Source organism: Triplophysa dalaica, chromosome 20, assembly GCF_015846415.1.
Source record: "Triplophysa dalaica isolate WHDGS20190420 chromosome 20, ASM1584641v1, whole genome shotgun sequence".
Lineage (NCBI taxonomy): Eukaryota > Metazoa > Chordata > Actinopteri > Cypriniformes > Nemacheilidae > Triplophysa > Triplophysa dalaica.
The window spans coordinates 9,756,834-9,782,309 of NC_079561.1; the positions used below are offsets into that span (position 1 = coordinate 9,756,834).

The 25,476-nt window shown below is 39.0% G+C and overlaps 1 protein-coding gene across 1 annotated transcript in view; it reads left to right on the forward strand.

Annotated features, from left to right (window-relative positions):
• Positions 1 to 25,118, forward strand: part of nol4lb (nucleolar protein 4-like b) — an 89,148-nt gene extending 64,030 nt beyond the window's left edge. Inside the window, exons 6-11 of the mRNA XM_056732213.1 lie at positions 16,222 to 16,574; positions 17,190 to 17,369; positions 17,660 to 17,848; positions 18,206 to 18,325; positions 18,429 to 18,627; positions 18,806 to 25,118. Of these exons, the coding sequence (XP_056588191.1) occupies positions 16,222 to 16,574; positions 17,190 to 17,369; positions 17,660 to 17,848; positions 18,206 to 18,325; positions 18,429 to 18,627; positions 18,806 to 19,023 (1,259 nt within the window). The 3' untranslated portion in view covers positions 19,024 to 25,118. The remainder of the gene's footprint in view (positions 1 to 16,221; positions 16,575 to 17,189; positions 17,370 to 17,659; positions 17,849 to 18,205; positions 18,326 to 18,428; positions 18,628 to 18,805) is intronic.
• Positions 25,119 to 25,476: the final 358 nt, after the last annotated feature.

A 25,476-nucleotide genomic window follows, 5' to 3' on the forward strand; every position in this document is an offset into this window, starting at 1 on the left:
TCACACCTCTCTTTCGAAGCACTACGAAGATGTTGTTACGTTTTCTCTTCTTTGCCGAAGGGGATAAGTATAATACGAAACGCGCTCTGTAGTAACAACATGATGATTTCCATGTAAGGGGAGGCGTGGTGTATTTTGGTAGAAATAGCTCATTCCCATGCTTTGTTCACACTAAAGGCGAGCAAACGCATTCCACGCTCTTTAATACTCGTGGGAAAAGTAAGTTATTTTTTGTGTGAGTGATGCAAAAAACATCACGCGACGGGAAGGGTCAGTGTCAATGGGGTCTTTGCTTGCATAGTCATGTGATGAAATGATCTGTACTTAATAAGAACCTGTCTACCTTTAAACGTCACATAAAAACAGATTGTGATTGGTTGCTTTACTCCTGTCATTTTTGTGTAAGACACAAAGTGCATCAGGCTTATAGTCATTTCATTTTAAATAACAATAGCATAGCCAGAACGCGCGTTACCATTTAGTTTGTTTGCTCATCTGTATGATAACGGCCATGTTACATGTAAACAGGAAGCATTTACTGCTTTGATATATGATGATGAAGACAGCTGTAATATGAAAGTGCTTCAGCCATCTTAAGACCCTAATGGGCCCTCCTGGTCCTTCAGGCTGTGATGAGAGGAAGACCAGAGAGTGTGATGGAGGGACAGGGGCTTACATTTCTGAATACAGTGCTGAGTCACACTCTAAGATGCACAAACCACAGGAAACCAGACCCACACACACTCGCAATCAGCCTTTATCACTAATGTGTGTGTGAACTGAGGATAAAGGCATCTCAGGTTATTTTGCATTGTTCGTTTTGAGGTAAAGAGATGATGACTGAATTCATCATGATCACAGGCTTATTCACAGCATACATGATCCACTCCTTATTGCCACCGTCTCTCTTTTCTATAGTCCTGTGGTGGAAAAATGAGAGGGGATGGGTTCATGTTTTTACGGAGGCATGTGACTTCCCATCCTTAATGAAGACTCAGTGCCCCTGGACATTCCACTGGCTCATCCCACTGTATAATTTAATTTTTACATTTTGTGAGTTGCAAAACCGTATAGTATTGTTCTAACAGAAAAACAGCTTTGCAGTAGTGTTTGTTTGACCACATTCCAGGAGGTATTGGATTCCAATAAACTGCTGATTTGCATTTCAAATTGTTATTTCAGAGAAATACTGCCACACCTGAATAACACTGAATCGGGAATAGAGCAATTTATGCTGGTAAACAAAGTCATGATGGTCATTTAATTGTCTTTTTTACATTCATTAAATCTTCTCTTTGCATGGTTACAATAGGTTTATTTCACTTTATGCGGTGCTGTGCAGACCTTTTAGCATTTGACATTAAAGTACAGTGCTGGGCTACAGATTGCGCCTAAATCGACTAATATTAATTAAGCGAAATACATTTTCGAGGAGATCGTAACCGGCCACAATCTAAATTAACTCGTTTTTAAATTGTTTCCACTCAAAAGTACCACACTTTTTTTTTTAAAAGCCAGCAGATGAGCTGCTGTTTTTCCCTACGCTCAGTGCCAGCACTCTCAGTTTTTTCCACACTCAGCGTAACCAGTGTGCTTCTAATGCAGTACACTAAATTTACCTCTCAGATATTACTTAGGGCCGCATGGAAAAAGCGCCCCTGTTCTCTGTAGAAAATTGTGAATTATTGTCGATTATAGTGAACAAAGTCATCATTAATATCAATATTAGCACGATTTTAATAATGACTTCTGGGAATGTAAAAAAAGTACTGATGTTAACCAAATTTAAAATTGAGCTTACCTGTAAATGTACCTTTGTTTGATTTACATTAAATAAATAACATTAATATAAGTCATGTCATGGTATGTTGGGGCATGAAGTAAAAGTTTCCTAGTTAAGATTAAACACAACCACAAGTGAATAAATCATATTTTTTAATTAACACAACACAATTCAGCAAATCTTCTATCAGGATCCAGGAGAAAGCGGGACGACATCTGTGCTCATAACAGCGATGGCAAAATAAACAAGTTGAACGGAGTTTCAAACTTATATCACGTCATTAACTGTGTTGGAACTAAAATGCTGGTAACTCATGAATTCTTTGGAATACAGACTTACGGAGGGTTTCGTTTGAAAAAAGAAATGTAGCTGATTATTGCAAAAACAACAAAAATCACACACACAAAAAAATGAAAGGTATGTTAGGTGTAGAAATTAAGTTAATGGCACTTTGTGTAATGTAAATGCATTTAAAACTATTCCACAGAATTCTGAAAATGTTCCACAAATTTAGCACAGCTATACAGAAAATACACACTTCATGTTAGCAAAACATATAAGAGGGAGACGTACACATACCAGGATAACTGAAGTAGGTGATGAAAATGTTTTGTTCATGTAATGTGTCTCTTAAAAAACAATTTGGTGCCTATTTTTTCCCCTATAGGAGCCAATGGCTCATAAAAAAAATTTTGTCCGGAGCCCTGTAGTGACACGGTGTCTACATAGGACGTGACGCAACGCGACAACACACAATAGAACGCATTAGAATCCATTAGAATATTCAGCTTTGTTCATACTGATGCTGCGTGACAATCCCATTAGAACAAGCCGTGTGTCTCGTCGCGCCGCGCCAAGTCCAGTGTAGACACGGTGTAAGAATAAATAGAAAACTACTTAACTTTCTTGCGGTACTTTGATATCATGCAATGTTCAGTCTACAAAGCTTCACATGAACTCACACACACCTATTAAAGGGAGCAGATGAACCAAAAATTTAAATGTCATCATTTGTTTAGCCTCATGTTATTTCAATCCAGACTTCCTTTGCAGAGCACAAAAGAAGATATTTTGAAGAATGTGGGCAACCAAACCACAACTCTATTGACTTTCATCGCATGGACACAAAACCACTGAGACATTTCTCAAAATATCTTCTTTTGTGGTACACAGAATTCGTTTTTGGATGGAATATCATTTTAACTTTCAGACGAGTGAATAAATGTTTTTCCTGTACCTGAGAGTCAGACGGGCATAGAGGCGAGAATTTGTGTTTTTGAATTTCTATGTGAATAATATTAATACACATTTTTTTTTAAATGTTTTTGTTTGAAAAACAGGTTTGTTTATGTAATAAACTTCCTATTCTTTTAATCTGACACAATCAGTTTTGTTTGTTTGTACTTTATTTACGATGTGATTTTTTTCTTAAAAACTGTCAGTTTGTCACATTTCATCAGCATTTATTTTTTTAGCATTAGTATTCAGTGCTTCTGACACCTGCAAATTTGCAACTTGCTGACAGGGAAGGTGTTTCCAACCTTCTCTCTCTTCTCTGAGTCATTGCTTTCGTGAAATCCTCTCTTTCCCGATGTCAGCACTGCCCGTTACTGCTGGTCTTTGTCAACACATATCCCTATTTTCTCTCTCTCTTCGCCACACCCAACATTCAATCTGTCCCCTCAAGACCACCGCAGAAGGAAGATGGTCCCTTTAACACTGCAAATTTTCCTTACACCCTTCCCCCACCCCTCCGTCAAGCACCCACCCACCCAGTCCATCCCTCGTTTCGCCATGCAGGAGTGGTGCATTGCTAAACACCATCACCTCTTATACCTCCTGTCATTGTGCCTCTCTCTCTCTACCTCTATCGTTGTCTCCCTTTGTTCTAGTCCTGTACGAGGACCCGTGGCTGCATTGTGAGCCGAGTCGAGGGTGCGGGATGGCGCTCCGGTCTCTGACAACCAATGTCAGCGTTCTTGCCCGCAGAGAGTGCTGAACTGGAGTTAGTGAACGCGTGTCTTTGTGCATGCGTGTGCGTTTGCAGGTTAAGAATGTCATTGTGTTGATAGGTTTGGGGCCTTCCACCAAAAGCGTTTCAGAGCAGATTGGCCCCACGATGAGTATTGGAAATCGTTGCGTGGTTGGAGTAGCACTACAGACCTGCAAATGAGTGCATGCTTGTGTGTGTGTGTGTGTGACGGACAGAGAGAGAGCGAGAGAGAGAGGCACCTTATTCTCACACTGAACTTCTCTCTGTGGGATGCAATATTCATTTATTTGCAACAGTGGTGAATGAGAGGCTAGGATGTCTGACTTTATGTGTGTGTGTTTGTGCGTGTGTGTGCGCACTTGTGTGGGAGGCTGATATTACTCATTTACATCTTTATGAAGCAAAGAACAGACTGAGATCCACATGTAACTTTGGACAGCTGACAACAGAACAGACAAACAGTGGGTTGATTCTGGCATGAGACACTGTCTGTTGTTGAATGCTTTTGTGTGTGTGTGCGCGTGTGTGTCCTTGTGCACTTCGCGGTTACTACTAGTCGACTGTGCTAAACTAAACAAGGGAGGGATGGTTCTGCTCTCCGTGTAATTTTGTCATCACTTCATCATGAGGATCGACACCACCAATTCTCCATCCCCCCTTCTCTCCTCCTTCTCCCCTTGCTGTCGTCCATACTCTGCTAAATGCTCTATTTGTTTCTGCCTTGGGCACAATCATAACTATTCAGAGCAGAGAAACAGCACTCGCAGAAAGCATACAGTACACTGACACATCGCTGTGCACTCAACTCCTACAACTAGATTTTTCAGTTTCTCCTTCACACCTCCATATCTCCCTCGTCTCCTGCCTCTCACAGTACCGAAAGGACCGTAAGATGTAAAGATGTCTTGGGCATCCTCTGTGGTTATTTCTCCTTTATTATAACGCTTTTTCTTTTTAAATGTCTCTTTCTCTCCTTTAACTCTAAGTTACTCGCTTTTTTGTATGGAATTGGGTTAAAGGGCGGTGAAAGGCCAGATCTCTAAACATTTCAATGTGGCAGTAGTTTATGAAGTTAATGCATGTAGTCACCATAGGGCTCATTAGATTTAAACCATTTTTCTAAACTTAAAATAACACGGAAAGATTTTTTTCAAAGAGCCTCCATCCTGAGAGATGAGGAGGAGAGCAAGGGGAGGGACCGAGAGTGAGAAATGACTTTTCTTTATTAAATGGGAAAAGCGGGTTCGCAGCCCATCTCTAATTATCTCTGCTTAGTTTGGAGCCCAAACTGGGAAATTTTAAACAGGCCTATTAAATATACCCGATTACTTTCTCTAATCAGCTGTGCCATTAGGATTTAGACAGAGAGTGTGTGTGTGGGACAGAGTTAAACTCAAATTCAAGTGCTTTATTCATGCATTGCTGACATTAATGCTCTTAAAGAAACGGTTCAACCCCCCAAAACGTGAGTTCCCCATTTTTGCTTTGATTTTATTATAGCATCAGTATGATGGTCATGTGTACCTTTCTTGCTTTTCTTTTAATGCAAAGAGTGTTTTGCAATGAAAGGGGCTTTTTAGAATGAAATGAATGGGGACTGGGATGCCACGCTCCAATATTAAGCTTGACATTTTGTGCCAAACCTCATCGTAATTGCAAGGTGTGTTGTTTAATTTGGTTAAATTTGTGTTTTATAGAAAGTCATGGGTTTGTGTATGTGGTTCTGGAAAACCTTATCAAATGTGACCATGAACAACAAAACCAGTCTTAAGTAGCACGGGAATATTTATGGTTATCGCCAAAAATTCATTGTTGGGATAAATTATAGATTTTTCTTTTTTCAAAAAATCATTAAGATATTAAGTAAAGATCATGTTCCATGAAGATATTTTATCAATTGTACCGTTAATGTATAACAACTTTCCTTTGTGAGGCAGTGGCCCGCTACAATGCCTCAGATTAACAACTTCAAAGGCAACTTTCTCAATTTTTTGCACCCTCAGATTCCAGCTTTGTAAACAGCTGATAGTGTCCTATCCTAACCGATCATATATCAATAGAAAGCTTATTTCTTCAGTCTTCAGGGTCACAAATATCCCTGTCGAAGAGAAGAAAAACAGCTTATAAATAAAACTATGCAGAAAGTATAATGCAGGAAGTTTTCTGTGATAGTTAGTTTTAAGGTTAGGAGATAGAATATACAGTTTGTAAAGTAAAGAAATCATTACGCATATGGAAAGTACCTGTAAAACATGTGTATGTTTATGAACACATGCCGCTGCTCTTCCCTGGTGTCTAGATTGAAGATTATCTGCTGTGCAGGGAGACCAAGACAGTAAAGGACACACTCAGTAAGAGTAGCATCTCTCTCTCTCTCTCTCTCTCTCTCTCTCACACACACCTTCTGTCATTCCTGCACAGACTTGTGCTTCACCTCCATCTGTCAGTGTATCTCTCCTTTTAGCATTTACATTCTCCGTCTTAACACTTTCTTACTCTTCCTCTCTTACTTCACTGACCCATCTCTGTCTGTCTTTCGGGCTGGGGACAGCTGTGACTGGTACAACAGTGGGTTGGGGTGCTGGGTTGCAATGGCAATGCCAGTCCCCCTCGTGAGGGGCATGGGGAGCAGCTTGTGCCGCGTCTTAGCCGGATAATCCATTGTAATCTCGTAAAGGGGAGTCCGACACACACACACACACACACACATACCGCAGGCCCACTGGGGAAGTAGAAGTGAAAGAATTAGCATCTGTTAGTGCTAGTGCTCAGGTCAGCTCCACTGAGGCCTGGGAATAAACCCTTGAGCTGACAGAAGCTACCAGGCCACACTAACACAAACCCTTCTCCTACATACAACCTAGAACTACTGTCACATAATGCTTATTGATTTGCTCGTGCCATGTGATCAGACTGACTGCTGCCACCATGTCGTATTAGAATGACAGTGTTTATAAGATGAATACCAACACAATGTCATAATAAAGCTAAGTTACGGTTTCCACGTAGAGATGTGACAAATGTTATGCATACAATAGCTAATTGTACATTTTTTATATTAATAAATTAATTAATTGATGTAATTTTATGAGTTAACTGTAGGCAAACAGTTTAGTTTGTAGCATTTCGTAGACTGTTGGTGAAGAATAGCTATAAAGTTCGGTAGAAAATACTGCTAATTTAGCCTGTTTTTGAGGAAATAAATTAATCTCTGTTTGCATGTTTTCGAGGCTTCCACAGATTTAATAAATAAATGAAATGCATAGTAAATGGATTAAAGCTAAAAACAAATGCAACATTAGGACTTGCACATTGCTGTAGGAGAGCTTCAGTAACAGCCTAAACAATGTGCACTTCACTCTACAGAAAGACTTCTAGTTCTGACTCTGTACATTCTTAATTGCACTTACTGTATGCAATACTTTATATATAGTACCTACAGTATATTATACCGGTATGCATATATGCATGTTCATATTCTTTGGCGATACAGACATTCTTACAGTATGCATGAATACTTAAACATGCATTAGTGTGTGCGGGTGTTAAACATTTTGTACTGTTCTCTGGCCTGCAACATCTGTGTGTGGTGTGTTCATGAATCAGTGTATTCATTTTGTGCTGAATGGAATCCCAGTAATGCTGTGTGTACTGTGTAGTCTCATGGTCTCCTAAATTGGCTGTTCAGTAAGAGGTTTGTGGAGATATTGTATATGTATTTTTACCTAGTGTAATTCTGTGCTTATGAATTTTCATGTTTGGGTGTGTACATCTTACTCTGTGTATGTTAACGCGTGTGCACGGGTTGTTTTGGCATACGTTTATATGCGTGCATGTGTGTGAACACATGGTTATGTTGTATTTTTTATCTCACTGATTCATGCTTTATATGATCTAATGTTGTAGAATTGAACCGATTTAATGACGAACTGGATTTTCCTTTAGTGCACACAGCAGCTGCGGGCTATGCTGTATACAAGTCAAATGTAATTTATTGTCCCAATGCTGCATTAATAAAACAATTCCCTTAATTAATGCTGCGCTTTATCATAGCGTTTATTTAAATCAATGTTCTCCAACCAGACTACAATGAACACATTGATTTATACTGGCTCCTGTAAAATAAAAAATCAGCGTTGTGGATTGAATCATATTGATTAAAATGTTCATGGTTAATCCTGAAGAGAATTTGTGTGAATTTGCGGAGTAAAGTTAAATTTATAGTTCATTTTTAATTGACATGTTGTTATTGCAAACAGTGTGGACAAGTGAGTAATTTTTAAGAATTAGGCGTAAGGCCATCATTCTGTGCTTCTATTGGCTGACTGATTTATTAACTCTTTCAACGCCATTAACGAGTTATCTCGTCATTTAAAAAAAAACGCTTCCCCGCCAAAGACAAGTTTTTACGGCAATCAGTGTTAGTACTGTTTTACAGCAGGTGGCACTATTACACACCTTTGGGAAAATGTACAGAATCCCAGAACCTAGACATATATGTTTTAGCGTTTTTTAATGATTGTTCTGAGTGTAATCTGGGGGGAATCTTTGACAAAAAAACGTTAATTATCTAAGCTGTTTAATCAAAATAATGCATTTTTGTAGAAACCTACCCACATCTACGGAGTGATAAAAAACGAACAAATGAAGATAGAAGAATGTGGTTTCGTTTGTTTAAAAGCTTAGACTCTGTTCTTTGATTTGACATATTGTTTGAAAATTTACTGTGAGTCATAAAAGTTGGGTGAAAATGTTAAAAAACGCTGGCGTAGGCTGGCAACTTTTTTTTAAAGAGGCTGGCGCGAATGAGTTAAAGGCGGAATAGATGATTTGGTAAAATGCTAACTTTAGCTTGCTAGCACTTAAATCATGATCCCACCCGACATCCCAAAGCAACGCCTTCTCCAAAATACATGAACGCGCACAAACTAGAAGCTCTTGGATCAATTCCAATTAAATCGTCTCATTCACCAGTGAGAACACGTTTTAGTACAAAGTAAATAACGTTACTACAATAGCGAAAACCGCTAACTTAAACAACAGCTTTAAAACGGGATTCAATGCAGCACAGTTCACGTTAGACACTTGTTAACAATGTAATACATACAGGTCCACAAACTACATAAGCAACATCATCAAAACCGATTCATTACATGTATTCATTCACAAATTTTATCTGTTTTTAAAAAATAATGATGTGCACGGATAAATAATTTAATCAATTAGGCAAGGCAAGGCAAGTTTATTTATATAGCACATTTCATACACAAGGCCAATTCAAAGTGCTTTACATAAAATGATTGACAGAAAGAAATAAGACTTATCTTTAAAATGATTTAAGATCACAAAAACTTTAGATTTTAAGAAACAATAAAACAGCAATAAAATTGATAAAAAATGTGAGTGCATATATATAAAGAATAAGTTAAATAAATTAGAAATACATGTGCAGTTGATTTAAACCAGCACAGTGCTCAGGTTGTGAATGCACAGCTAAACAAGTGTGTTTTTAATCTGGATTTAAAAGTAGCTACTGTTGATGAACGTCTGATGTCATCTGGAAGCAGATTTCAGCTACGGGTGGCATAATGGGTAAACGCTGACTCGCCCTGTTTTGAATGAACCCTTGTTATCTCTAACTGACTTGATCCTGATGATCTGAGAAGTCTGTTTGGTTTATATTCAATGAGCATATCTGAGATGTATTTAGGTCCTAGACCATTAAGTGATTTATAGACAATTAATAATACTTTGAATTAGAATGATCATTATTTAATAATAATTCGTGCCGATCTAAGCTTCTATCAATTGTCAATTTTCTTGAAAAGAAATTTAACCTGGCTTTGTTGAACTGCCAAAACAAGGTTTCTCAGAAGACAGCATGCTCTATGCATAAGTAGTTGCCTAAGTAGGCAACTCACTGGAGCTTTAGTGCACTTCTTTAAATCAACCCGAGAGTGCATGTTTAATGCCTCTGTGTGGTTTTGTGTACATGTGTGTTAAGGATGTATTTTATGATGTGTTTGTTGGCAGCTGGCGGCTGATGTAGCACTTTGCTCTTCCTGCCTGCCCTCTGTCCCACCGCCCCTTGAGAATCATGGGTAAGGCATTGATTGACTTTCTATGGACCATCCTCACAACCCCACAACAACTCAGCAACTCGATTCAAGCGGCACGACCGCGTGCGTGCGCTCATGCTCCCTCGTGCCTCTTAGACCCTTGCCCTCTTAAACACACACACTCTAGTGTTGTTCTGTCCCCAGTGCGCTAAATGCCCCAATGAATCACTGTGACATTCAGAGCAGCTGGACCGCACCGTCAGCTCCCTCTCTCTCTTTCCCCTCCAGTATCGGAACGCTGTCTCTTTTTTTAAGAAACGCAGGAGGAGAGGAGGGGTAGCGGATGAAGACAGGGTGGGTGTCTATTGTGCAGATGTTAGGGAATATGGTTGAGATGGAAGGATGGGGGAGGTAGAGGGGGGAAGGGGAGAATTTGCCTTCTTTGATATGAGATAATAGTATGAAGGATGGGTCATGATGGTTGACGTGTTATCCAACAACCAACTGGTTGGTTTGTAAGATTGATTCCTTTTTTTTATTAAATTTCATGTGCTTTTAAAAAAGCATTTTTTAAAGGGATAGTTCACTTCATTCAAAACCTGTACTTTACTTTTACGCATTTGGCAGACACTTTTATCCAAAGCCATTTAAATTGCATAATACTATACATTTTTTTTCTAATTATGTGCAATCCCTGGGATGGAACCCATGACCTTGGCATTGCTAGCGCCATGCTCTAACCACTCAGGTACCGGAAAGCTGTATATGTGTCGATACAATGGAAGTCAATGTGCCCCGATGTTGTTGGCGCACCAAGGTTTTTCAAAAAATCTTCTTTGTGTTCCTCTGAAGAAAGAAAGTCATACAGGTTTGAAATGACATAAGGGTGAGTAAATGATGAAAGATTTTTTTTTGCTGGTGATGTACCTTTAAGACCTCCCCATTGTGTTCCAGTCCGTTGTGTTTCTAGCATACAAAAAAGTATTCAACCTGAAACATGTCTGATCAGGGGCTATACAGGGCTTATACGCGGCTTCCTTAATAGCGATTTGTCGACTGATTGTTCAACTGAATTATGGATTTTGAAAACACAACGCACATCTTCTGCATGATGAAGTGAAGGTTGAGTAGAAGGAAGCTGAATGTAAAGCATGTATAGGTGTGTGTGCGGTGTATGTGATTCTTTAGCAGAGGGGGTTGACTGACAGGCTCGGGCTTATCGGAGGAAGCCACTAATTGGAGGTCATCCGCATGAATTAAAAAAGCAGTCAATTACTGCAGGAGAGAGCAGACCTTCTTCCCCCCTCCTGCCTGCTGCCACCACATTTAGATGCCATATACATGTGTGTGTGTGGGGGGGTTCGAAATGTACACCACCTGTCCCGTCTGCCAATCACAATGGAGACTGCACAGTGGACTTGATGAAATGTTTGTGTTATGGCGACTCCTCACAGGGCCTGCTGGGTAGACCGGATCATTACGCCTGATTGGTCATTACTGAGACTGTGAGACAGGAAGCACAGCGGTGATATCGACTGTTGTGCTTGCACCCCTCTGTGTGTCTGTGTCACACACACACACCTGCTAGAGCGGTTGCAGGAAAAAATAGGGACTGTCTTTTAGCTCACTGTGTTTTTGCTCAGAGATACAGATGTTTGGTTTTATTGTGCAGAATATTGTACATTTCACAATAGATTACTTTAAAACGCAATGGAATTCATGACATAAGCTGAATTTATGTCAAAATGATTTAAGAAGAATACTCATAATAATAATAAAGAATCAAATGCAATAGTTTATGCAGCTTTCATTTTACTGGTGAGTTACACATCCTTATGCTCCTGTTCATGAATGAAGCCCCAACAATTTAAAGGTATTGTTCAACCCAAAATAAACATTCTGTCATCATTATTCACCATTCAGTCATTCAAAACCTGTATTTGACTCTGTGGAAAACAAAAGAAGATATTTAGAGAAATGTTTCAGTGGTTTTGTGTCCATACAATGGAAGTCAATGGGCCCCGATATTGTCGGGCACACCAATGTTCTGCTAAATATCTTCTTCTATATTTTGCAGAAGAAAGAAAGTCACACAGGTTTGAAATAACATGAGGGTGAGTAAATAATGAAAGAAAAGTATCAGTATAGTTTTGTCGAACTATCCCTTTAAGTGAGGTTATGATGACATGCAAAATGAGTCATAGTCTAAAAGTAACTGAAATGACAGGATTTTATTATAGAATAATTTGTTTGTAGAGAACTGAGGGTTAATTTCTCTTTAATAGATTAGAGAGAACTGAGATATTTAATAGATTTTACCCCATACCAGCACAAAACATGTTCAACATCTTTTGTAGATCGGGATGTACAGTGTACAGATTGTCTGTACGGCTTTTACTCTGGATGATTAATAGGGAAAGGGGAACTGGACCAGAGCCAGTTGAGTGGCATGAGCCACGGCTAATCATATTTCACGCTTGTCACACGCTAAAGAGATTTTATTGTCCATCATTATTCTCTCAGATAAGTAAGGAGAGCTTCAGTAGGATTCACTTGCTTTAAAAGCATGAGTGAGGTTGCACTTTAACATGAGCATCTCTCCATCTAGGACCTTTACAAACTTGTTGTCGATACAACCTAGATAGCACAAGTACATCAGTAAGATGTCTGCTAAAGATCTGGAAAACATCTGCAATGTAAAAGCATCTGATAAACTAAATGTAATTTGATTGTAATTAAATGTATTTAATAACGTATATGACATTGTATTTACAAATGATCAAATCAAATTGCCTGTTCGTGACATTTTAATGTAGTCTCTTAGCTTAAAACCTAAAGTAAAGAGCTTTTCCTCACGGAAGAGATCGCTACGCGTCGCGTCCTGATCACACTGAGGGCTTATTTTTGAGATAACAACCGGCTGCCTGTACATTATCCCTCACATAGGGTTTCTTTAAATGTGACCAAACTACAGGACTCATTCAACAAATTGTTTATTTAATAAAATGACCATACAACAAAATTCAACAAGTCCTTTATTTAATACAATTATTATACAGTTAAATAATAATAACTAATATAACATAAATTAAATAAAATGTAGATAATTATATTATTAGTCACTAGCCAAACACAAACCGGAAGATAACTGGGGATCAGGAATATGCAGTGGAACTTCCGTCATGAAATTATATGATAAAAGTTATATTTACTGATATACACATTCTTTCCTTATGCTATCAGTTAGTCAAGGATAAAAGACAGTTTTTTTGTTTATATTCACAAGTCCTTTTTGTCGAGTCAGGTCAAGTCTGAAGTCATTTCAGGTAGAATCTGAAGTCTTTTAAAATGTCCGAGTCACTAACTCGACTGCCCATCTCTAGTATGTGTGCTATCAGGGCGGGGTTTGTTCAAACAGGTTTAAATACTATGAAAACAGCTTTGTTCTTTACTTTATTGATAAAGCAACCCATACTAGTTCAACAAAAATGTTATTTGTGAATAAATAATACGAAATAACATATTTATAGCTGATACATTTTCTAAACTCGCACACCATTGGCAGGCGTGACAAAAACCTTGCATTGATATAAAGTCAAAATATAACCAATAGAAACAGCAGCTCCATCCGACATCTGCACTTCAAAAGCTTGACTGCTTGCTTTTACTGAGATGAGGAAGGCAAATAGAGTATTCAACACATCACAGAGGGAGACAGACACATCCACTGCAGCAGAAAGTGAGGTGCAGGAACACACACACTCAAACATTTTATGTGCATTACATTGGAACCTTTCACGTCTGTCATTCAAACATCTTTCCTGAAAGAACACAGAAAAAAGTGAAGGAGGGATAAAGAGGGAAAGCGTCTGTGACCGCCATAGAGCTTTTGAGCAGTGCTGGCAGGCATTAGTCCGGCCTTCCTCTCCCTGCATGAATACTCTTTATACTCCAATAAATATGCGTCTGTCTCTGCCACGCTCGTCCCCAACCCACACTCAACGTCACTTTTTCTCTCTCTCTCCCCCTGTATCACCTAGCTTAAATTTATTTTGCTCCTTTATATCTCTCGTTCCTCTCATGCAGTGTGAAGGACAGATCATTTCACCACCCCCATCCTTCTGTCCCCTCCATCCACTCCAGGCTGATGTTCATTTTGCCCCTGAATCTGACCTGCTTCCCGCTGCCCCCTTCTACTCCCCTCCTCAGTCTCTTCTTCCCCTCCCTCTTTCCATCCAATCCCTATCCCGTTTTCTCCAGCCAGCCTGTGTTTTCTCCTTCACATCCAATCCATCCTGCCCTCTCTCTCTTTTGCCTTCGATTTTGATGCCACTGTACGCTGACCCCAATTCTGACCTCACTGTTCTTTCTCCATGTAGCTATGTGTAGGCTTTATGCCTGTACACACACAGATTTTTTTATGTTTTGTTGTGTTTTATTTTCTAAGTTGTCTCCCTCTGTTATTCCGTTATGAAGTTGTAGTTTGCAGGGAGTTCTCGTGTAACTGTGATATTAATAACCAGGGTTATTGATATCATGTTAATAACACACATATGATATTGCAAATCATCGGGTTTAACAATTTGCCCTTAAAGTGATAGTTCACCCAGAAATAAAAACATCATCATCATTTACTCTTGTCTTTTCAAAGCTGTTGACTTTCTTTCTCCTGTAAAGAAGGTATTTTGAAGAATGTTGTGAACTGGACCCCATTCACCTGCATTGGTTCTGTGTCCATACAATAAAAGTGAATAGGGTCCAGTTCCGTTCAGTTTTCTTCAAAATGTCATTTTTTGTGTTCTGAGGAAGAAAGAAAGTCATAAAGGTTTCTTTCTGTCTTCCTACACTCATATTTTAGTGTGATTCGTTCAAACCTGATCTCACGGGAGTTCGTAACTATTTTACAAGGTGGCAAAAACGTACAATTTTTAGAAGAAAAAAAACTGAAGCCCTTTCCTTATCCCCCCTCTAGACCTAACGTCACTGACCCGAAAGCAAATCACACTAAAACTTACTATTAAGATAATTAGAGAATTATACATTAAGAATTATACCATGGTCTTTCTGAATACTCGATTCTGATTGGCTGGAAGGTGTGCATTAAAATCGTTTAATACACAGGTAGATCAAGTCAGTTTGATCAATGTTTGAAAACAACTGTCATTTTCAATATTGACACCGTTATCATCAATAACAGCTTTATCTTGGCAAATGACCATGGTATAAGCTTCGCGTCGGGTGGTTCTTGGCCTCTGCGTCGTGCATTAAAATTCTTTAATGCACAGCTAGCCATAGATTAAACCCAATTTAGTCAACTGGTAAAATAGTTACAAATTCATTGACCTTAAAGAGAGAAAACTAAATTAAACATGAATTCTACCAATAGCATCATTTATTTATTTAATTCTAATATATATCACAATAACACTATATTATTGTAAATTCTTTCAACCACAATATTCTTGTAGTAAAAATCTGGAATTTCGACAGACCTAATACACATAATTCAAACAACAAATGTGATGCCAAGTATTTCTGAAATGAAGTTAGAAATACATGTTTTAGTTTAGTTTGTCAGCTATCCATTTAAAAATATGACAAAAAAATGTTATTAAGACTGGCCAATGAACAAGTCTACTAGTAATTATGGTATTGTTTCTAAACCTATATATGTGTAAAACCTATATATGTGTAAATAATGACAGGGGAATTTTTTGGATTTATAGTATATAGGAGTATATTTAGTGTTTTATGAGTGTTTGATGTTGTGTCTGGCCCTTCTCTGATATATCTTTTATTTAATTTACATCTCTTCAGACCGGACAGCTTTAAACATCACACACATCATGAACTGCCATGCAGTAGAATGGACTTTAGTGTAGTGGATGTAGATCCAGACTGGGGCTGTCATTCGTGCATTGTGTGAATGTTTCCTGTGTAGTGCATTAGCGTACTAACATTGTTAGCATGACAGTGAGCACTCTTGGCAGTAGACAACAAACAAAAAATATCTTGTGTTTTGACCAGGGGCATCTTCCAAACAAAATACATTGGGTTTTCACTTGCATACAGGCTCCACAATTACACAAGAGTGCCCCCTGCAGACAGTTTGTTGAATTTGAGCATTCCTACAGTACTTGGGGATGAACTTACTTATATTTGGCTTATAATATATCCTTCAGATTTCACTGTTAATGATTTTGTATAATGCAACTGCCTTGCTCAAAAACATTACTACAACACTCTACACATTCTAAATTCAATGCTATGTCCAACTTATTATACAATACATTAAATTGTATGTTGTTGGCACGAACCAGTATATAAGTATACTGTGTAGCGTTATGGCCACTGTTAATAAGTATATGTTTTGGCTTTATTAACAGATGATTCAACTTCTGAAAGTGGAAATGGATTGCACACACTGACTCCTCCCTCTGTGGGCGTGGCCGGCACGAGTGACAGCGCAGGCACCAAACCTGGATCAGGCTCTTATGCTGAGGTAAACGGGATTGCGAACAGCACTGCGGCACCACTCGACTTTAGCACGACTTCCTCATCTTCATCCTCAGAGGACCAGCAACCAGTGAACCTCAGCGAGACACTGCAACAGGCGCTGCCCACAGCGGCCGCCATGCTGGCGACCTTTAACCCAGAGCACACAGAAGAGCTGCGCAGAAAATACCCCAAATCTTCAGAGCTGCGCCTTGACCGAGAAATCAGGGACTATAACAATAAGGTATACAAACAACAATCAAACAAATATATTTTTTTAACATTGTGTTTATTTTAGCTAAAAAACAATCATATACTGATGTAATATTTTATTGTATACTTGCATGTACATCAAAACTACAGTGTACTTTACCAGTATACTTTACCCTCACCTTTAAAGGAATGTATGTATATTGAAATAAAATAATGGAAGCAATGAAAGACACCCTATCATCCCAGTTATCACGTCAGTCCTCTTCATACAGAAAGAAAGAGGTTTGAATGATCCTCCGAGCAAGGCTTTCATCTGAATAGAAACTTTCATCTCTGTTTTCCATTGCCGGCCTTAATTTCTTTTTTTTATGTCTTTATAAAAAGATGTTTTTCAAACAAGCTTACAGCAAATCTCAATCTAAAATGCAGCCTGAGACTATTTGTACCGAGTACATCTGAATAACGCAGTTAGACCTTGAAGACACGGTTTTCATTAGCGAAGCACCGTCGTGGGCATGAATGGCTTCATTGGGCGACATCATCATCTTTTTTATATGTCTTTCAGCCCCTTAAGAAAGACTTTCCTGATCATCTATATGCTCACACTGACTGAAGGTTTACTTGGTTCTTTTGTGTGTTTGTGCAGTCTCCTCAATACAGTTCAGGGAGTTATGATTCAATAAAGATGGAGATATGCGCTGAAGATCTAACAGTTGGCCGGTCTCAGACGGCTGATGATGACGATGATGACCATGATGACCACGATGATAGTGATAAGATAAATGATGTGGAAGGAGTCGACCCCGAGAGGCTTAAGGCATTTAATGTGAGTAACACAAACAGATGTACAGTATATGCAGAATTTCATAATTTCAATTTATTGATTTCAAGTTAGATTTAATAAACCGGTATTAAAACAGAAAAAAAACATACAACTGTGTGTTTTAATGCTATTGAATTGATCCCAGTAATTCTATAATATAATAAAGTGGTAGTTGCTCTTGTTAATTTTGAAGTGAGCTATACTTTTTTGATTTAGTTTATTGACTATATTGTTTTATGTATAATAATAATCATAAAGAATCATTTGGTGAACTGAACATTTTTTCTGTTTAGATGTTTGTACGTCTGTTTGTGGATGAGAATCTGGACCGGATGGTGCCAATCTCCAAACAGCCTAAAGAAAAGATCCAAGCCATTATTGAATCGTGCAGCCGCCAGTTCCCGGAGTTCCAGGAGCGTGCACGCAAACGCATCCGCACCTACCTCAAATCTTGCCGTCGTATGAAGAAAAACGGCATGGAGGTACAGTCTCTCTCCTTTACTTGATCAGATGTCATCTACCGCCCCCTGCTGGCCAGTACTGTACATTTCAGTCAAAATAATAACAAATACAACTTTTTAAAGATTGGTCTGATTTAATACATTTTGTTTTTTTGGGCTTATATTTAGCTTAAAGCACTAAATTGATATGCAAAGTTGTACAAACAGGCCTTCATGAAATGGGAATTTCTTTTAAGTTACAGTTATTTGTGTGGTATTAAACCTATCCATCTGTTGTATGTCCAGTATATGAAAACATGAAAATAATTTGAAATACAACAGGTTCATTTTTGCTGCAACGTTGAATTGATTCGATTGATCTGTGTGTGTGTCCTGCAGACTCGACCCACGCCCCCCCACCTGACCTCAGCCATGGCTGAGAACATTCTTGCAGCTGCCTGCGAGAGCGAATCACGCAAAGCTGCCAAAAGACTGCGCTTGGACGTCTACCAGGCACACGTATGTAACTTTTTTACGTAACATGTGACGTGCGGGCGTGATGGAACGCCTGTTTGATTTCAGTGCATGAAGCGTGTGTCTGACATGCCCTCTGTCCTCTCAGGAGGAAGCGCTCGATAAGCCCGTCTCCCGCGAGCCCATCTCTCTAGCCCACTCTGCGTACTCGCTGGCAGCCTCAGCCTACTCCCAGGACCAGCTATACATTAATGGAGGCCTCAACTACAGTTACCGTGGTTACGGCGGACTGTGCGGCAGCATTCAACACCCTGTATCCCTGACAACAGCTACTGTCCAGACCAATGGTGAGAGGAACTGGGTGTTATTTGTTTACAGAATCATCAGACGGAACAAAAAAAATAATCTAATCTATTGTATCGTTTTTATTAAATATATTATAAACTTTATTCTGTCAAACAAGTCTTCTCTTACACAGTTTTGTTTACAGTGCATATAATTCTCTCTCTCACACACTATACTTAGGTCCTACTGATCTCAGTATGAAGTCTCTGGCCTCCAATTCATCCTCGTCAAGCTCCAGTAGTCTCGGGAGGAACGGCGGAGGGGGCGGGACTTCAGCTCAGCTCAGCCATACAGAGGTGGCTGCGGTGCGACAACTGATTGCGGGATACCGTGAATCTGCTGCGTTCCTCCTCCGATCGGCAGACGAGCTGGAGAACCTCATACTACAACAGAACTGAACTTCTCACTCTCTTTCCTCAACGCCCTCTCTCTCTCTTTTTAAACTCATCTCTCTGGACTACAGGCTGCGTCCCGCACATGGAGCTTTCATAACCATGATCATCATTGTCAGATGTTTCTGATCACATCTGGCTCGAGTGAGAGAGAGAACAACACAGCTCCATCAAGCTTTCACTTAATTTCAGCTTGTTGGAGCTTCTCATCGGCGAGAGGAGATGAACGGCAGAGGCACGGATGAGTTACCGTGGCGATGGGAGAGGAGCTCCGAAGGACACTGCAGTGCTGCTTTAGCGAGGAGAAGCTTGTGATTGGACAGTGCCGTGTGTCTGTATGCACTTCATATTGATTCATGGCTTCTCCCTCCATTTATCCTCCGCTCACTGAAGCTCCGCCTCCCTGCCCGTGTAAGAGCCATTGATTTCAGATGCTCCTTTTCTTTAGATGTTTCAAAGGAGGTTCTACGGCACACCAATACTCCAGATGGCACTAACAAAATGAAGACGCTTTTCGAGGTGTAATGGAAAGAAGGTTAAAAAAAGAGAATGAAGAAAACTGAGAGACATTTGTATTTGCTGTAAATAAGCACTCTCTGTGTCCTGAAGCACTTTTCCATTTGTTCTGACCTCTGAACATGTAACTTATGCATTTAGATATGCAGGTGGAAGATCACCTGGAAATACCTCAGCCTGTCTGTTCTGCTCTCTCTCTCCCCCAGTGTTCTCCCTCTCTGTGTGGGGGAGAAGAAAATGATCACCCGTCCTTCCTCAGCTGCACGGTCCACCGCATCTCAGCACCCTGAGATTTAGCCATTGAGAGCAGAGTAGGGTGGATTTGTTTCTGTGGTTCAAAAGCAGTTGGTTTAGGTTGTTTCTATTCTCCAAACGCTGCAAAACATTTTCTTAGGCAGCAGTTTTGTTTTACAGCTAAAATATCGAAATATCCTAAAAACAAGATTTGAGAAGCAAAATTGCTTATAACAGACCCTTGCACAATGTTCAGATTTCTTTTTCTGTTCTTAATGGCGGTTTTGGGGCGTTTTTTTGCCAGTGAAGTAAGTTAAGTCGATTCAAGATAGTATTCTCTGCTTTTATTTAAACAATCCCTGTTTTAAGGATGTATGGATATTTTTACTGGAAAACAAAATAGAGATTTTGTTGCACTGCAAATCGATATCTTATTTAGTATTCTTGTCTTGTTATCCAGTACAAATATCTGAAGATTATTGAATCAAGATACAATTACTGGAGAAGCAAAATGACCTAAGATAAGTCTTGTTTTCTAAACGTTTATGCCTAAAACAAAGCAAAATATCTGCCAGTGTAGTAGAAAAATCAACTTAATTCAAGTTTTTTGATTTAACAAACTTCATTCAGCCTCATTTTTTGACCCCATTGACAGATATTAATTTCACATTTTAAGCATAAGCATATTTCATTTTGATATTTTCTTTCAGTAAACAAGAAGCAAATGTACCTTGATTTAAAAACTAATAATTGTATTGGAAACGCAACACAAAGTAAGACGTGTTTTTGCAGCGTGCATTAAGTTTTGTATATATTCCGGTCCATTTCAAGGTATCGATGTCTTGAACACACTAGACTTAAACTTAAAATGGAAGGTTGGACTTTTTTGGACAAAATGAAGTGTTCTGATGAGGTTGACTGATATAATCGACAGGGTCTTTTTGTGAAATGGGCCGTACCCTTCCTGAATGCATTTGAACCTGTCACATACAGTATGCAGGTGCCAACTCGCTCCATTCCCTCTCTACGGGTCACTCCTGGTTTCTATACTGTGCCCTTCTGTTGCTCATCTCCTCCTCCGCCTGACTGTATTCAGGGGGAAACGGAGATGGAAGGAGGTCGAAGGTGTTAGTCTTTTTATCTGTTGACTCTTCTTTATGGCCATTAATCCACTCTGCTGCTATGGACTCGGTTATAATGCCACAGACCTAAAACCTCAAGCCTCCCGACACAACCAGAGCACCTCAAGACGAAATGTACCAAGGCAAAAAATGTACAAACGATGAGCAAAAGACGGAGACGGGAAGCCAAAAATATTTGGAGGGAAGATTAAAAACTGCCATGTTTTGCATTCTAGTTGAGAGCATTTGTTTAAGACAGAAGGCTGCTTTTGTTTGCTTTGCCAGCTTTTTTTTACATGTTTGTTTTAGGGTTCAAGTGCTTCAGCAATGGGAAGATCAGTGGTGAGCAACTTGTCAGAAGAGCTTGGCGCAGACACGCATACACACACATTCAGTCACGCTCTTTAGTGAATTACATATATTGCAGGACAGGTAAAAAAATGCTTATTTAGTGAGAACCGTTCAGGAACTGACTGAAATGTCACTGTAATTTGCATCATACGCACACAGAGGCAGTGCTAATCTGAGAGTGTTTATTGCACTGCTGGTGGGGGTGGAGAAAGAATATCGCAATGCAGATGATAATCAAAAGCATTTCTGGCCCTTAAAGAGAAATATTAATATATTAAAGCTGCCATGACCCCCACCGAGGAGCTTCCTGAATCATCGGACATGCATTTAACCCTTCTTACGCACATGACGGGTGTGATTGAAATCCATGATGGGGTGCTGTGTTTCTTGCAAACGCTTGTGCTTGTGGATTAAGCGAGTGTGTGACCAGAGACAACACTGCCTTCTTAAACATATTTGTGTGCAATTTTGACACCCCGTCCAAACCACAGACACACATGCGGTATTGATTTCTTGTAGCGAATTGAAATGTATTGTATTATATTTGTAAGAGTCCTTGGTAGACCTAAGCGCCCTGCCCTCCTGATTTTTCATTAGAATGTCGCCGTTGATGTAAAGAAATATGCAAAATTGTCAGCGCCAGGCCTCTCATCACTGTGTTGAGCTTATAGCGTGTCTACGGTCTGATCTGTCTGTTTAATGTCGCTCTGTCCACGTCTTATTTGCTTTGTTTCATATATTCATCTCAGGAGAGAATGTATGACGTAGATGATGTAGAAAAAATCCACTGTGGTTCTGCTTATGAATATTGGGTTGTTGCGGAAACACATCTAGGTCACATTTCAGCTGAACACTTAAAAAAATGACATCATATTATAGATAAAAGCTTACGAAGTCTCAAATTTATTTTGCATTTTCACATCGATATTTTCTTAACAAGCACATTTTTACCCACCCACACACGTTCTCATTACTGTGATGTCATAGTGAAGAGAATTTAGAAATCTGAGAATTTTGTTACGTTATAAAAAATCTTGATACATTTTTTTATTGAACCATGACCATCAATGGTAAAACAGATACTGTCATATGAGTATAAATAGTGATTTTATGTTTGATGTTAGTTGGAATGGGAAAAAATGCTTAATTGCCATAAAAAGAGACTTTAAAGGTTATAAAATACGCTTTTTTGTCTATAAGAAAAAACTAAATTGTTTTGGACCTGGACATGCTGTTTTCCATATTTGAAGAGTTTCATTTTTGAGTTTTCGCTCCAACGTTATTGTACAAGTAGAGCCATATAGATGTTGAGAGGTCAAGTTTTGGAAAGATATTCCAGCTGCTGGCTCCTCCTGTTTTTCTTTTCCTGCCTCAGTCATCTCTCTCTCTCATTGAGATCTGATATGGGTATGAATCCCACTGCCTGTTAAACCGACTGTCAAACGCCGTCGAATATACGCCAACCTCACATGCCACTGAGCTCTTTTGTGGATTTAGAAAAACATACGACGGTAAGCGTTTGTGACTTGAACCTGGGATCGCTTTGCGCATCTGAGGAGAAGCTGAAAAGCGAACCGTTCATCTGTTTGTTATGGGCTTCTTCTCTCCAGCTCACTCAAGGACAGCAACTGAACTGCAAACTGTAAAACAAGGCAAACGACAATCTCGAAAAAGGTGTAACTAGTTGACAGTTTTGTTCTCGTGCTCTGTGTTGTGTGTGTACGGTACAGCGCGTCAGGAGGAGTGAGGGGTATTTTAGCCATAATCAGAGCATCTCTCACTCTCAAACGCGACTTCTGTTGCTCACTGTCAAAACCTTTTTATCCTGTTTTTATTCTGGTTATCTTGATTATTTTGTATTTTTTTTGTATCGCAAGTGGTCTTTAAAGGAAATGTTTTGTAACAACTCGCATTTGAAATTGGTACTGTATGCCTATACATTCCAAACAAGGATGTCAACATGCCAGGCAGACAGCCAAACCAAGGTCACATCGGATTGCAGATACACCAAGAGCGACCTGCTTGAGTACTCTCACAATCTGCATCCGTGCATTAGATAACAAAGGATTTTAAGTTATAGGTGTTAGCAACAGTATTATTCACACATGTCAAGAGTCTCCTCCCAAGAACTTTAATCTCAGTTCTGTATTGGCTTAACGTTTTGTTTTGGGATATTGCGGACAGTATCTGTTTTTCTCATTTGCTGAGCTGTGCCTTTAAAAGGGCTTAACTGAATTGATTGTTATGTAAATGTTTAAGGAGTAGTTCACATACATATGAAAATTCTGTCATCATTTACTCGCCCTCTTGTCATTTCAAACCTGTATGCCTTTCTTCTGCAGAACACAAAAGAAGATATTTGTAAAAATGTTAGTTACAGAACACCACAGCCCTCCATTCACTTCTATTGTAACCAATGCAAGTGAATATAGCGGGCTGTTAACAACATTCTTCAAAATATCTTCTTTTGTGTTCTGCGGAACAAAAAATGTCATACAGGTTTGAAATGACCAGAGAGTAAATGATGACAGAATTTTGAAGTTGAACTACACTTTTAATAGTGTACTAGAAACCCCTCACCTCTTGTATTTCCTGTCATAGTACCTCTGTTTTTTTGATAGGTTAAACCGCTATCTACTGTGATCTTTCATACGAGTAAACAGCCCATCCGTCGTATGTTAAAGACTCATCCCCAGTCCCATTCGAACCCTTTACTCAATCACATCACATACACGGAAGGTCAGACGGGTTCTGGCTTTGCATTCAGGTGTGACGCTGGTTATGGTTGTTGCTTAACTTCACAATTTAAAAAAGATGTCCGGTGTCAGATATGAAGCTCTGAAAAAATGACAACTTGACTTTTTATTTTTCTACCACAGTGGTGTACAGCTGCATTCAAATCAATGTGGTTCCTTGTTTGAGTTTTTTTGCATTTGTTGGTGCTTTGGATGTTCTCCAATTTCATTTTCTTCTGATTTCTCCTACTGTATACAGAGCTGAGGATGTCGGCTCTGGTTTTGATATGTATCTAATACCAATGTGAAACTGTCTCTTTCCTTCTCATTTTGGACTCAGTGGAAGTGTGATGTTTACATGTACAGATTTTTGAGATTTTCTTTCTTTTTGTTTGTTTGCTTTGTTTACTTCAAATGCTTTCCCTTTTTCAGACATTACTTGATTTCATCCGATTCCTTTATAAGTAAGGGAAATGGGACTTGCAGCGTCAAGTTCAGACAGGATATCTGTCTAGGAAATCCCATTAAATCAATCCCTTCAGGCGAACCTTATTCTTTTTCTCAAACTGCTGTCAACACAAAAGGAAGATTTTTCCTCCGTCCATTAAGGAGAACGTGGCCATTCGTTGGTTAATGATTAAAAGCCATTATCACACCCTTTAACGGGGGCAGACATCAAGTATTAGAGTACAAGAACAGCAGAGTATAATCCTCAGGTAAATGATTACTGTTTTATAGTTGAGAAAGTCGTCTTATTGGCAACCCCATTTCCCTATTTAATAACCATAATATATATCAAACTAATTTTTTTTATATTTATTGTGTTATATATATATATATCAGTGAATACTTTTTTCAGTACATGTGGCTAAATATTTTAATTCTTTAGAAATGTTGATAAAAACATATGTGAAGATACGAAGGGACTGAATGAAAAAAAATCAGTTTTGTTGTTAACTGCAAAACAGCATGGGTGGCTCCTAACATATCACTTTCATTAATGAAAACCAATGATTTGAGATTAAGCTTTCTCCAGTGGGACGTCACTGCTAAGATGTCACAGAATATGACATTGTGACCTTTTTTCCTCCCAAGCTGTACATCACAAAGCTAAATATACTAATAAAACAGTGTGCTATATATCAAACAACTAGTAGCTTTGTTTTTGTCCAAAGGAATCGGCATATATTTGTGTATGACAGGTTCCTATACAAAATGGCTCCACAATGATGGTAAAAGTCTTATAACCACCGTTATTATTAAACTCAAGCATACCTCATTAGGCATTAGGGACCCCCTATAAGGTAAAAGTAGAATTTGTGGTCCCTCAGACAAATATAGAACTTGACATCAGATATGGTAAATATTGTAAATTGATTTAAATTTAAATTGATAAATAAATTGATTAACTATATTTAAATAAGTATTAAGATTTTTGGTCCCACCCAAGAATCAACAACCCATGATGGGGACCCCCTAAGACGTGTGTGTGTGTACTTGTA